The sequence below is a fragment of the Lepidochelys kempii genome, chromosome 10 (assembly GCF_965140285.1).
Source record: "Lepidochelys kempii isolate rLepKem1 chromosome 10, rLepKem1.hap1, whole genome shotgun sequence".
In the NCBI taxonomy this organism is placed as follows: domain Eukaryota; kingdom Metazoa; phylum Chordata; order Testudines; family Cheloniidae; genus Lepidochelys; species Lepidochelys kempii.
The window spans coordinates 69460301-69475661 of record NC_136389.1 but is presented as its reverse complement, the minus strand read 5'-3'; the positions used below and the strand labels follow the sequence as shown (position 1 = coordinate 69475661).

Here is a 15361-nt window from a genome sequence, read left to right as displayed (position 1 = left end):
GAAGCATTGGTCTTCAGAAAGAAAGGTTCCCATAGCAGTCTTTACGCTCACCTGGATTAAGACAACCCAAAGCTTTAGGCACGCTTCATGTGGGCTTCCTGCACTTCGGCCCTGCTCCAGGTCAGCAGCAGAGGCCCTTTGTCCCCTGACCACTTGGAATGGGCAACAGTTATGACCAGGGGCCTCTCCTTCCTCACCCTCAGCTGCCTAGAGGAGTTAGGAGACTCCTTCCCCTCTGAACCATTGGTAGTGTCCCCCTCATTCCAAGCAGTGGTGAAAGCAGCAGCAGGGTCCCACTAGCCCCATGATATGGTGGTCTTTCATGGTGTAGCTAAACCCTGGCCTGCTCTTGTGGTGAGTGTGGGGCCAGACTGTTTTTTTCATGACTAATGGCAGCTGCTTCTTCTGCTGGAAACTGCATGCAGACTCTGGTAAACTTCATGGTATGGATTACATTCAGGTCACATTTTTAAGCTTTTTCACAACCACCAGGGCTAGAGTCTCATTTAAACGGAAAGCTCTGGTTCTGATATCCCATGACTCTAGGATCTGGGCCCCTAGATGTGGACCTGTTCAAAGAGTTTTTCAATGGAATCTTTGTCTGTTACTGTATGTTACTGCAATTTTATATTGACGAATTTTCCCTCTTGTAGTAGTGTGTGTTGCTTGTTTCTGTGTGTGGCTTTTTGTGTTTTTGTTGTTTTGTTTTACAAAACCCAGAAGATCCTTCAGGAGTATAGTATTTGGCCTTAGAGAAGGTGGTTCTTCCATTTCAAAATTATTTCTTTTGGCCAGACAGTGAAAGTACATCCTACCTTGTGTGGCAAGAATTGTACCTCTTTCAGTGGAGATGTCATGATTCACTACACTAAGTGATCCTGGATGCAGTGCTTCTGGTAGTATGACTCAATGAGCTACTTGCCAGTTGGCTCAATAATAAGTTGGGTCAACACAGAGATTCGTCCATAGTGTTCCCATGGCCTAAGTCTCTCTTTACAATTGAATAAACAAATGAAGAAATTTGCCTTCTAGTACAGGCAGTCTGTTAGACTTCTTTGGATGTAGACACAGTACAATATCTTCACAGAGATACTTGTATAGTTCTTTGTTGTATGTATAGCTGTGTCGTATGTTATGTAGTTTTAACTACTTGTTGACTGGAAGCAGACCATGCAGAAAGCATAACTTGTGCTACTAAATGTCATTTCATGTAGGCCCTAACATTCTGTTCAGTTTAATGGCATGTTATTGCCTGATGCATTTCCAAAAGTGCAGTGGTGGATCTATAGTGAAAAGGGTTAAGTAAAATGATACCTGGATGAAAGATGTCTGGGCATACAGGGGAAGTTGGATACTGGTCCCAAATATCCTAAAATATCTTCTGTGGTATTGGTCTCTTACAAAAATGTGAAGTTGAAATACCAGTTATTCATAGAAGCTTTTGAGTAATTTAAAACAGTCATGCTTTCCTTTGTTTAATGCTGCTTTTTTTGAAATATGTGCAGTGTGGGCTTTTGGTGGACAAGGGTGGGAAGTGGGCAAATGTGACCAGACACAATTAATTTAAATAATTACAGTACAATATAATCCATTAAAATGTAGGCTCTGATTCAGCAAGGAATTTCACCATATGTTAAAATAGTATGTTGAATTGTGACCAGAGTGCAGAAGAATCTTTGTTATGGATAAATTCTGTAACTCCAGAAGGCAGTGAAACCCGTTTTACATTAATGTCTTTCTTCCAGCAACTTCTGTCAGTAGTATAACCGAGTCTTTACCAGTACAGCACACAGAAGGCAGTGTCCCAGAAACTCCATCAACATTAGACTCTACATCTACCCAGTCTACACAGCCAAGGTAAATTATCTTGTCTATGCTTGTTAGTCAACATTTTACATACAAACTGATATAAACATGACTGTTTCAACTATGTCCTGAGGCTGAATAATTAGGTATTAAAAATTGGGGGTGAGAAATGAGCAATTTGATCTTGCATGCTTAAAGATGAGATTTCTTTAAGTAATTACCAATTACTATTATACAAACAAGATCATCTTATAAATATATTTGAAAACAAACAAAATTCTGATTTTTAATTCAAAGTCTCAAATACCAAAATCTCTGCAGTGACACCTTTCTGCTCATAGAGAAATCATATCTGCACTAAAACAGTCTATGAAGCCTCGTCACTCCACAACATTCAATTTGGCGGTTGATTTTCTGAGGGGAAACTATCTTAGAAATAGGAGTTATTAATTATATATACTTAAACTGGACAGGAAAGCTCTTCTAATTGCAGTTCTCTTTACTGACCTGCAGTGTTCCATATTGAACTGCTTGCTTCAGTTCATCTCATCATTTCATCTAGAGGATAGGTTATTCAGAATAGGATATAGGAGACTTGAGTTCTATTCTTAGCTCTGCTACTCAACTGCTGTCTCCTTCACCTCTGTCAGAATTAGTAAAGGATATACGTCTCTTTGTAAATCATTCCAATATCTACAAATGAAAAGCAGTATGTAAGAGCTAAATATTTACTTATTTATTTTGGTAGCTGCATTTCAGTGTTGAATGACATAAACCCAACAGCAGTTTAATTTTTTCAAGGACATTGGGATCTTTTGGCATGAAAGACGTTAAACAAGCAGATTATATTAAAATTTTAAGTAAATTGGCTTGCAATTTCTAACTTCATCAACCAACCTTCTCCTTTTTAAAAAGTCATAATATAGACTACAGTTAGGTAAGACTAGAATCATTCGTTTATAATCGTCTGAACACAACCAGTCCTAGTTTACAGCTTCTCAGTCAATATTTATGAAAGCTGTTAACTTGATAACTCATACTTGTAAACTTGAGTAAGAGCTGAATACCATCTGCAGTGCTAGCTGATCTAGGAGCCTTTTACCCTTCTATTTCCAGCTTGGGTGGAAGGTTTGTACTTCATACTAATACGGCCTTTCTATCCAGTCAAACTGCACAAAGTTCATGCCAGGTCTGGAAAAGTGTCAAAGTATTATAGGCCCAGGGGCAGAGGAAAACCCTCTGAAGTGTTGCAAGGCACCTTTACCCTTCCCCCTCCCCTCCCCCACATCCTGGCTAGTATCCAGAGCCAGCTTCTTTCCTTCAGTCAGTTCTCTGATAATCTCTGGCTTGGTTGGCAGATTAGGTACTGGGCCAACGGGGCCCATGTCCAGGGTCACCAACCAAATGAGGGGTCCTGGAAAAATGATCACCCCAGTGCCCCCACACGCTCACCCGGTGCTTCTGCCGGGGTCTGGGCACGGGGTTTGCCCGGCTCCACCCACTCACCCAGCGCTTCTGTCAGGGTCCAGGCGCAGGGGCTTGCCCCGCTCGCCCAGCACTCCTGCCAGGGTTGAGATGCAGTGGCTCGCCCCGTTCGCCTGGCGCTCCTGCCAGGGAGCCGAGTTGTGGCATGGGGGCTTGTCCTGCTCACCTGGCGCTCCTGCTGGGGAGCCGGGGAAACCCCCGCAGCCCAACCCTGCTCCCTGACAGGAGGGGCAAGCCCCTGTGCCCTGACCCCATTCACTAGCAGGAGTGCTGTTGGGGGGGCGGGGGGGAGGGACTGCAGGCGAAAGGGGCGGAGAGGGGCCCCCTGCTTGCTCTGGCCCAGAGCCCCACAAAATTGTAATCCACCTCTGGGTTAGTGGATTCCTAAAAGGGAAGTGGACTTGTCACCCTCAATGACTTCAGTAAGTTTCAACTTCAGTTTTATTTAGAAAAGTATTAAATTGAAAATCTACCCCCTGCCCTGTCCCCTAACAGCACCTGGGATTTTTGATCTATTCTAAGTAGTGCATAATTAGTGTGGCTGAAGGCTCAAGTCACAAAGTCTTATTGGCTTCTCTATGCAACAGGGGATGATAGGATGGAAGAGAAGAATGCAAGATGTTCTGTGGAAGTCCTAAGTATTTGAGTAGATTCCCCTATCTTCCTGGATTCAGGCTACAGCCTAATGACCACTCACAGGGACAAGCTGCAATTTTCTTTCTCACGTTAAACATACCAGTATATGAATCTGAGGTTTAGTAGCCACTATGGTTACTTCAGCTAGTTGTTGGCATTACTCTTAACTAGGCTTGGAAGTATTAGATTATCTGTGAATTTTGATAAACATTGGTTTCACTACACACATACATACACTGACAAAATATTTCTATCCATAATAATCAAAATTTACAGATAGGCAAAGTAAGAAAAATCTGCTTGAGAATTTATTAGGGTTTGATTTAAGTATACATACTTTGTTTGTTTTGATTTGGTTGACAATTTATGCTTTAAAGGTTATAAAGCTTTAACTATTTGAATCTCAATTCCTAGTGTCATTAAATAGTAATTGCCTAATCCCCACCATAATTTCCTGAAACTGAAAATTCAAATGGGTAAAAATAAAATACTTAAAAATAAACATCAGTATTATCAGTTAAAACTGTAAGAAAATAAAAATTGAATTCTGCCAAGCCTACTCCTAACTCAAGTGTGTACTACAATGGAAGCTGAAAATATTTGGCTTCTCATCAGTTTGTTTGTTTGTTTAAACACTAACTAGTGCTGTAATTTGCCACTGAAGTCCTTAACTTCTAAATTAGAAGATTGGTGCACTGCATTGTTGTCCTATCATAATATCTGAGCAATGTTTGTGAAAATAAATCCTGTACCTGGCTCTTACGAATTCTCAACTGTTTTCTTCCTAGTCCTGTGTCAAACCAGTCACTTTTAACAGAATCTGTAGCATCATCCCAAGCAGAAATTACAGCTGTGGACAAAACAGTACCTGAAACAGAAGATTTGCAAGGTTAGTGTCTGAATTTGCATAATTAAAGCATGTATGAAATATATATGCTGTTTTTACACCTTGACTAGTTTTATAATAAATTCTAACGTGCTTCATTCTGAGCAATGTAAAGACAATGTTGCATAAAGCTGAAGGAAAATGAAACATGGCATGCATATGCTTTTAATGTAGAAATACTACACGTATGGAAACTTCAGATAAGGTTGACAAAAATGTTCACATTTCAGTTGACTTTGAATTCTAACTATATACAATGTGCTTAAAATCAGTGTGTGCCTTAGTGCTGGGTTTTTAACTGGGGTTGGGGAAATATGAATTTAGGTAACATTCTGAATGGATTGATTAATTTTTACTAAAACATTATTAAAATCAGATTTTCACTATGGAGTGATGAAAGAACTTGGTGCTGTTAATATATATATATATATATATATATATATATATATATATATATATATATATATATATATATATATATATATATAATGGACAATGGTCGTCTTTTAAAAAAAAAAAAAAAATCTGCCCATACTAGATTGTGAACTTTTTGACATAGTTGGATATCAGTTGTAAATGCTCTAGCATTCTGTTTGTTCTGGAATATAGAGCTGGTAATCAGCTGATAAGAGGTTTCTCCTCCTGCCTCCAAGGCTTGCTCCTCTGGGTACACTGACAGATGACCCTGCTTCCTCCTTTTCCCCTCCTCACCCAAAAGAGTGAAAAGAGTATTGTTGGTGGTTGTTTTTTCACCAGAGGGCAGGCTCACATAAATTAGAAACCCTGATACAGTAACTCGTCGCTTAATGTTGTAGTTACGTTATTGAAAAATGCGACTTTAAGCGAAACAATGTTAAGCAAATCCAATTTCTCCATAAGAATTAATGTAAATAGGGGGTTAGGTTCCAGGGAAATTATTTTTGCCAGACAAAAGACATTATATACATATACAGTATACGTTTTAAACAATTTAATACTGTACTCAGCAATGATGACTGTGAAGCTTGATTGAGGTGCTGGAGTCAGGGTGAAAGAGGGTGGATCATCCTGCTGCTCCTCTTTCCAAAGTGCTGGGGGGTGCTCAATCCTGGCTCTGCCCTAGGCTTGCCCCCACTCCACCCCTTCCCTCAAGGCCCTACCCCCACCCCGCCACTTCCTGCCCCTGCTCCACCCCCTTTCCCCTTGAGCGCGCCGCGTCCTCACTCCTCCCACCTCCCTTCAGCCTCCTGAATGCCGCAAAACAGCTGATTGCTGTGGGTGGGAGGCACAGGGAGGGAAGGGGAGGTTGCGTGCCGCATCCTCGCTCCTCCCCACCCCCATAGCCTTCTGAATGCTGCAAAACAGCTGATTGCTGCAGGCAAGCGGCATGGGGAGGGAAGGGGGAGTTGCTGACCTGCAGGGCCGCCGGCAGTTGGAGGTGCTGGGGTGGGGAGGTGAATTGGAGCTGATAGGGGGGCTGCTAGCCCACCCTGGTTCCGAGCCCCCACAGTCAAACAACATTATAAGCAAACGTTGTGCAACTTTAAATGAATGTTCTCTAATAGATCAGTTATGTAACAATGAAACAAAGTTAACCGGGACTACATTACGTGAGGAGTTACTGTAATGGGAATTTTCCTGTGCCTAGTGCTTGAGGAACTCTGGACCTTGTGGTCTCCTGCCTCATTTTACTGCCTGTTTCACTGTAAGGATCACCAGCACCTAGTAACTACAGATCTAAACCATGAGGACCCAGACATGGAATTCCCTGTCACAAGCAAATTCATAAGTGCTCTCCAGTGGTGGCAGTCAGCCCTCTCTCTTTTGAAGGGAGTTCCTGTGCAGACCCTTAAACTGTACATTGCAAACACAAAGTTGTCTGTTCACTTCCAGGTTTTGCAGGTAACAATTAATTTTTTTGTTTAGATGCTTAGCAAATAAAATAATTTTTGCTGGGAGCTAGCTAGACTCTACACAAACATGTTTTCAAGCTAGTGTAACAATTTTGTGTGAGGTAAGATAATGTAAAAACATTTTTTTGAATGAAATTCACATCCACGCCAGTAGTTGGAGGATCTATTAGAATCTCTTGGGGAATACAAGGTAATATTAAATTCAAAAAACTGTTTGTTTGATCTATAGTAGCACAGTGCAATTTACCCATTTTACTCACCCCAGCTTTCTAAAATTCCTACTTCTAAGAACAGGTTTCAGAGTAACAGCCGTGTTAGTCTGTATTCGCAAAAAGAAAAGGAGGACTTGTGGCACCTTAGAGACTAACCAATTTATTTGAGCATAGGCTTTCGTGAGCTACAGCATCCGATGAAGTGAGCTGTAGCTCACGAAAACTTATGCTCAAATAAATTGGTTAGTCTCTAAGGTGCCACAAGTCCTCCTTTTCTTTTTACTTCTAAGAAGCAATTCTTGCTTTGTGCATCAGAAAGTTGTACCTGTTCACCTTAAATTAAGAAAGCTTCATGTTTTGGTAGCTGCTTCAGTAGCTACCATAAAAATAGCTTGTAATTTCTGATCAAAGCAGTGTGGGGAATTAGTGCCAGATTGAAGCGTTAGTTCTTTATTGCATAGAACACTGCATCAGCTGAATATTCAAAATGAAAATATACTGCACAATATAATCAACATAACCCAAATAAGTCATTTGACGTTTTTGAGTATGTTCCATACTGGTCATTTAATAAAGGTTAAGGTACACACTGTTTTTTGTAGGAATCTAAATTGGTTACTATTAGATTTGTAAAGCAGAACACACAAGGCTGCGATAATGGGTAGGTTTGCACTTAAGGCAGTGTGCAGAGTACAGACATTGCATACCCAGCTAGCACAGGTATAAATAGCAGTGTAGACACTGAGGCACGGCTTAGGCGAGTAAAGAGATGCCAGAACCCTAGGATGCATACCCTGCATGTGTCTCTGCATGCCCAAGCTGTGCCTCTACATCTACACTTTGTTTTTAGCAGTGTACTGCCCCACTGCAAGAGCCTTTCACTGTCACCTGTAGCTACACACAGCATTGTGGCTGCAGCCTGCCTTTCCCTGTGGCATGTGGCTACGCATATGCTACAGGCAGCTGCAAGTGTAAATGAGAACCGGGACAAATCACACTCACTCAGACTCTCCTAGAAGTTAAAAAAACAAACTAGCAAACAGACATATGGAGTATTATTTGTATTTGTGCAGATGATATGTAACATGTCAGGCAACCTAGGTAAAATTGCAAGGTTACAAATCCCTCAGGTGGCTCTGACTTGATCTGGTCTGTGTGGCTTTGCCCTTTATACACCCAAGTTTGTGTTATGCCTTGCAAAACAGATCAAGGAAGAGGTAGGAAATCTGAGCGAACCTGGCTTTCAAATAGTCAGCATGTTCTACAGTTTGTTTACTCAAACTGTTTGCAAATATTAAATACTGTAGCAAAGCCAAAAATATTAAATAACTCTAAAAGCAATTAATTGTGAACATTCTCAAATCTTATGAACATTATCCCTAATATGACAAGATAAAATGCATTAAGATAAAACCTAACTTTTTTTTCCCTCATGAGGTTTTTGCCCTAGAAATGTTCAGGTAATAGTCAGACTTTGTTTTCAGATTGCTGAACAAATATTTACTAGAATTTTTACCTTGCTTAGTTTTCAAAGTCTTTCCTCAGCTGTAAAATGGAGATTAATATCTGCCTACCACTTTGCAGGTTATAGTGCTACAAACCATTCATTATCTTCATGTATGCTCCCTGCTAAATGCAGGGTAACACAGTAATACTTTTGTTCGTGTGCAGTTAAACTCTCCAATATTCTTTGACTTCTTCTGACTATAATGTAAAGGTCACTTAAAGGCATACATAGCATAGCTGGTCTACCTTTTTTCTTGCTCTCTAGCAATATATGCATAACTTTTAGGATGGGAGTGGGTTTCAACAAGTGGTAGGGTTGAGAGCTTTTTTGATACGTGCACTCAACGTTATGGTAGATACATTGGCCCAGAACGGCAAAAGATTGAGACCAAAAAAACAGGTGCTCAGGCCTCCTCTGTAGATAGCTAGGAATAGATAGATAGTAGAAATAGTTTGATTTAAGTCACTGGGCATTGTGTACCATCATGAAACTTGACTGAGCTCAATGAAAATGAACTTGGCAAAATGTATGAAAGGTCTGTCTGTCTCGTCTGACCACTGGAAGGTGCCCACTTTTGACGCATGTCTTGGTCTGTCCAGTCCATAGGTAAATAAGCTTTTGAGCTGGACTATTATTTAAAATAAAAATGGACTAACTACATGGAACACGTTGCATGCAGTATTGAATATCTTAGATAAATGCTATGGTGCTCACAATATCTGCTGGTGTGACTGAAAGCACATGTAAGTCAATGGAAACATTTCCATAGACTTCAAAGGGCTTTGGATCAGAGATGTGACAGAACTGCTCATATTCAGTTTGCATATATTGCCCTTACTGCTTAAAAGAGCACTTACATTGCAAAAGGCAACATGGAGCAAAATTAGGGAAGCACCCTAGTGGCTCCACAGTTATGAATATTTTGTGTGTTCCATTTAGAGTTGTGCTAAAATCCCTTAAACAGAAAACCTGACATTGATCATTCTAAAAATAGATTATTTCAATAAGGAGTACAAACCTGAAATTTCTAGGCCACTATCAGACTCCTAGGAGGCTTGCTTCAACCAGTATAAGATGACAACTGTCCTTTCAGGCTTTCTTGAACTCCTATAGTTTAACAATAACAGTTATGAACTTCAAATTTCACACAACATTTTATGTTTCAGACCCAGCATTACATCACCTGGGAAGACTTAAAGTATCCAAAGATAACACTACTCCATTCTGTGCTTTTTGTTTTCCTCTCTGCTGTGGAAACTGATAGAACAATCTTTGCAGTCTACTTCCATTTTACTTTATCTGGCTCCATGTCTTCTGCACCCTTCCCCAGTTAGTCTCTCCAGCAAAGCTCAGATTCCCAGCAGAGCTGCCCAGTGTATCTCCATAAGTATATTCTCCAGCAAGCTCCTCCCTGTCGCTTCCGAAACACATATCATAGTACGCTATGCCCTCCACCCCAAGTCTCCTTTGGACCTGCTACAGTTAGCCAGTGAGACTCTCAATCTGTTGAGCTAGCCTGTGGGTTCATTGGATTAGGGCTTCTCCTTGGCAAACTGTAGGAGAATCAGATGGTGAAGTTGTGTTTGTACTGTTGTACAACCTCTGCATTTTAAGCAAAGCTTCAGGTAGATCTGCACATTGAGGTGACCCTTTACCTTGCAGATTTAGGATGTACAACCGGTCCTATTGAAAGTGGAGGAGACCTTTTTGGTCATTGGAAGTGTTCTTTTCAATATATTATACTTCTAGCCTCGTGTTTTTGAATGTTAACTATCAAAACTGTTTGAGTTTCTGGGAGGGAGCATTGGAGGCTCTTGATTTCTCTGTGTATTAATCAGGTAAAGACATTATCTGGTTACTGCATGACCCTTCTGGGCTTTGCAGTCTAAATACTTAGTACTACACCAGCCATTTTCACTCCTTGCTCAGGTGGGTCCCCAGCCTTGTTGCATTAATATGGGATTCTCTTGTTGGACAGGCCCAATTAGGCATACAAAAGCTCTCCTTTGCAACTTGCTCTAATACAGGCAGCAAGCCCTGCTATGCCTCCAAATCTCTGGTTTATGTAATTAAGATTAATAGTCATGACTCCTAGGCAAGTCAGAGATCATTTACTTTATAGTGGGGCTGTTTTACACAAACTCAGTGCCACAGTTCAGCGTATTCTTGCAAGAGTTGGGTTCAGGAGGGTAGTCTAGAAGTGTTACTTTGCTACTTCAACTATAGTGCAAGGAGGTGTTACAGGCCAGTAGGGCTAAAGTTCAAATTAGAGGTTTAAAGGTGTCTGAAACACACATTATAAGGGGGCTGCTGACTTTAATGTATAATGTAGCTACATGAAACTTTGAAGCCCAAGAATAGGGAGGATGTAACAGGGAAGACGTGCTCGCAGAGTGTTGCTATGCTGCTTTCCCATTAGTACTGTTTTGTTTTGCTTTTTAAATAAGAGCTGTGTTTGCTTCCACTGTTTCCCAAGCTTTTTGCTACTTAGGAATCCACCCTCCCTCTAAGAAGACTGGATTACGCTGGGGAGGGAAGCATAAGTGGCTTTAACTCTATCTTTCCAATACCCCCCTGATATTGGGAGCTACTAGGGCCTCAGTAGCCTTAGTGCTGCTGTAACATAAGTGGAAGCTAGATCAGCTTTAGTGCTTAAGAAGTAAGGAGTGGAATGAGGAGGGGCAGAGGATTAGGCTCAATATCTTGCATGAAGGAAAACTTTGGCAATGCCACTTTAAATAACTGGTAAGTGGCAAAGTACGTTGCCCCTTGCTTATTTCTCGCCTTCCCCTGCTTCACGCTCATCTGACCTTTCTTGTGCTACTGTTGCTGCAGCCAAAGAATATTTTAAGATGTCCCTTAACCCATCCACTGCTGAACAAGCAATATAAAATGTAGTGTTTGCAGCGATCATAGACTACCTGTCATAACTCCTGAAATGCAAGTAGTTAAAACTAAATAGAAAGTGCAAACAAGTAATTTTAAATGAGCACAGATTATTAAGACATGTAAATAAAATGGATCTAAAATGTCCCATCCCAGTCAACGTCGGTGGACCTCACCTAGATAGAGTATTTCAGTAGGCCATATGGGAGAGGACTTGCTGTTGGATATTTTAGATTTACTTGATACTACAAAGGGCTCAGAAACAGAGTACACTTTGATACAAGCATAGAAAATAATGTAGATGATCCTGACTTCCTAGATGAAGGCTCCAGAGAGAGAGGAAAGATGTATGATACAGATTTTAAACTATGTACTATAGGTAAGTGAAAGTTTTACTTAAATACTATACATTTGGTGACACACATATTAGGTTATATAAAATTCTTTGGTACAAATGTGTCATGATGGTAATATTGCTTTATAATGGAATGAATGTCTTCATGGATATGTTTCATTTATATATTTATCCTCACTAGGTTAACCTTTCAACCAAATTGATGTATTTATTTGCATTAGGTCTTTGCTGTAACAAATCTTTATTTTGCAGCTCACTAATTTTACTTTTAGATAACTCACTAAAATGAGGTTTTTCCTCTCTTGCGCACACCTTGCTGCTATTGTACATGCTGTTGCATGTCCTGCTTTGTCCCAAGTCTCTTTGAGTAGATCAGTGGAGGTGGTTACTTTGGAATTTCATCCTGTTAGTCCTAAAAGACTTAGATTCTTCTGTTTTGCATCCAAACTTATTTTCCTGCCTCTTGTAACCTTTGATTTTATTAGTTTTCAACCTGTCAGATTGGCAATCTACAAAGTGGACTTCTAGTTAACAAACACTTGGCAGTTATAGTTGGACCACTGATAATTTCAAAGTTGTATGTACATACTAAAGACACCCCAAACATTCAGATACTATTGAGGGTGAAAAAGTATGAACTGTCAGGTGAGTCTTTAGGAGTAGTAGTGAGATTGGTAGAGAGCTGGTAAGTGAGACTTCACCGTATCTCTGACCGATTCTGCCTGGTAAGCATGCAGCTGTGTGTATATTGTCAGAAAAAGTAGCCAAGTTGCAGACAAACGTTTAGGACTACTGCTGTATCCCTTCTTTAGCAATTCATGTGATTAGCCCTGTTTTTGCTGGCACTCACCCAGTTGCGGCCTCCTTTCATTCTTTCTCTGTCCCTTCCTTTGCACACCCTATTTCTTCTGTTCACTTTCCTACAACGTAGGCAGTGAAAGCTTGTCCTGTTGTGACCTAGCAGATAGCTGGTAGGTAGTGTTTGTCTTACAGACCCATTTAAAACCAGGTTAATTTCCCTTGCTGTCAGTTTTGTAAGTTTCTGATACACCCAGGTGTAGAGAAGAGGGCAGCAACTGAACAAAATACCACTCCTGTTTTTCTTGGGTCAGGCAATTTGTTCAGTTGTATGTTCTCTACTCGGATTCTCCCATATGCAGCCCAAGTCTCTTTCAGATGTGAGAGAAGATTAGAATTGCCTGGAAACATTACACCTCCACCTTCCCAAAAAGATGTAGTTTTCATTTCGGGTAATTCCTTCTCCCTCGGATTTCATAGTTAAATTCTTTTCTCCATTGGCAATGGATGTCTTTAGCCTTCAGTAGCATAAATCTGACATACCGAAAGTTGTTTGATTCAATATTGTTATCCTCCATAAGAGCATTGTGAGGCAGCATTGCGGAAGGGAGAAGTGTTTTATTGAACTCTGGTAAATTATCTGTGCTTCTCGCTTGACTTGAATCAGCTTTGAATACTGCTAATTGTAACAATTTTATGGAACTGTTAAACCTTACACTTGCATCTTGCCAAACTTGGTAACTTCAGAGCCATTTTTAAATCTTGGGTTTTGAGATTTAAAAGGAACAGTGTGTGTATATTTAAACCTTGGTCTGTCTTTCTTACTAGTCCTTACAGTAGTTTGTAGGTTATGAATTGTATATAAAACATTTAGCACTGTCAACTGACTTCTCTCTTGGATGAGTCAGGTTGGATAATTAAATTTAGAAAGAGGGAGCTCAAGTGCACTACTTGTTGTGTGATGCAGAAATATTGCTAAAGCAGAGTTCCACACGTGACTGGATTGTAGATTATGGAAGGAAAAATTGATTACAACAAGGTTACAAGTCCCAGAGCTTGAATTTACAAAATAGGCTTCAAATTTCTCTTGTGGCTCAAACAAATCTCTTGCCATTTTTTCCACTCTTTTTTCAGTTTTTATCTCTTTTATATTAGCTTTAGTGTCAGAGAGTGCAGAGTCTACATCTGAAGAACAAGACAAGTCACTTGACAAACCAAAACAGAAAAAGAATCGCTGTTTCATGTGCCGGAAGAAGGTGGGACTTACTGGTAAGAAATATTTCATTTTCTTTCTTAGTCCAAGACTAAGTTATGCAATTAATATCAAAGGACCAAATTCTGCCTTCAGATTCACATGTGGGTTAGTCTGTTGACTTTGATGGATTTGAAGTAAAAGTTGGCCCTAAGGTGTTTTCAACCAGTAGCTCTTATTAAAGAGGACTTTTCATATGTCCTTGTGTTTAACTGTTTCATTTATTAAGCAAAATGCTCTTCATTACAAGTGCTCCTGTTTGGGAGCTCTTACATTTACCTCAACTCTCCAGGCCATTATATAAGAGTCTGCTCATTAATCAGCCTTCATAATGAAGTGGTATGATTCAGTTTAAGTATTTGAAAATCGTTTGAGTCGTTCCTCCGCTTGGTGACTGAAAAAATGTCTGCAGTAAGTCTTGAGGGACTGTATTTTTGTAGTGCTGTATAGCAATGCATATTTGAAGTGAGGGCTCTTTATAATAATCACTACAACAAAGATTTATAACTTCGGTGCTTTATATGTCAGCAATTTTGGCAGCAGAAACTGGCTTTGACTGACGGATGCTGGTAACTGAGATTAGTTGATAACGAATGTGAATGTAGTATTTAGGATATTAAAAAGGCCAAACCTGTAGAATTAAGTCATCTTTAGTGTCTGTCTTAATAGATCAATATTTCTGTTTACAGGGTTTGAATGCCGGTGTGGAAACGTTTACTGTGGTGTGCACCGTTATTCAGATGTACACAGTTGCTCTTACAATTACAAAGCTGATGCTGCTGAGAAAATCAGGAAAGAAAATCCTGTAGTTGTTGGGGAAAAGATTCAGAAGATCTGAACTGCTACTTCTGCTGGAATATAAAATCCCCTGACCATCTGCAGATTAAATTGACTTGAGCTTTTTCCTTAGTCATCAGGAATGTAGAGCAGTGTATCTTGCCTAGATCTTTTAATCATGCATGTCATCAGAAGAATAGATTTTTGTTTTTGTTTTTTGTTTTGAAAATGACTCTGAACATTTATTTTCATTGCAGTTTTCTGTGGCTGAAGACTTAAGTAAACTTTACAAGTATTATCCTTTAAGATCATTTTAATTTTAGTTGAGTGCAGAGGGCTTTTATAACAAACATGGAGAAAACATGGGAGGGCTGTGCTTTTCCAGTACAAAACATGCATGCATTAACTTCGCAGTTTATTTTCTTGTTGTATATAGCTTTTCTCTGCAGCACGATTTCTTTTTTGGTAATGCCTCATGGCACAACTAGTTATCAGTAACTGAATGTATTTTAATCATTATGGCTGCTTCTGGTTTTCATTAACAAGAAAGGTTATACATGTTAGCATATTAGCTTGTTTGCACCCACTACCTATTTATGTATGAATCATTTGTAATGAGAGAGTGTGTGCTGAGATTATAAGTTCGTGTGGTTTTTAAAAAAAAAATTGATTTTGTTTCTGTGTGTGTGTGGGGTCGGGGTAGGCTAGTATGCACTTCATTGCTGACTGAAGATTTCACTGGGATTACATTCATCAGTCTGTATGTACACAAATATGAAGAATGATCTGAAGTAACTGTGCTGTATTTATGTTTATCCACGTCTTAACTTTGATTAAATAAAATTTTAAAAAATTGGGGTATTTTGTGT

General features: G+C 39.8%; 1 protein-coding gene across 4 annotated transcripts in view; it reads left to right on the top strand.

Annotated features, from left to right (window-relative positions):
- ZFAND6 (zinc finger AN1-type containing 6) overlaps window positions 1-15361 on the top strand; it is a 48819-nt gene extending 33458 nt beyond the window's left edge. The window contains exons 3-7 of one of the 4 annotated variants that reach the window (XM_073304119.2): window positions 1746-1857; window positions 4716-4816; window positions 11630-11689; window positions 13619-13732; window positions 14405-15361. In XM_073304119.2, coding sequence (XP_073160220.1) covers window positions 1746-1857; window positions 4716-4816; window positions 11630-11689; window positions 13619-13732; window positions 14405-14553 — 536 coding nt within the window. In that variant the 3' untranslated portion in view covers window positions 14554-15361. Of the gene's footprint in view, window positions 1-1745; window positions 1858-4715; window positions 4817-11629; window positions 11690-13597; window positions 13733-14404 lie in introns of all 4 variants that reach the window. The other 3 variants (XM_073304117.1, XM_073304116.2, XM_073304118.2) reach the window with 3 other exon arrangements.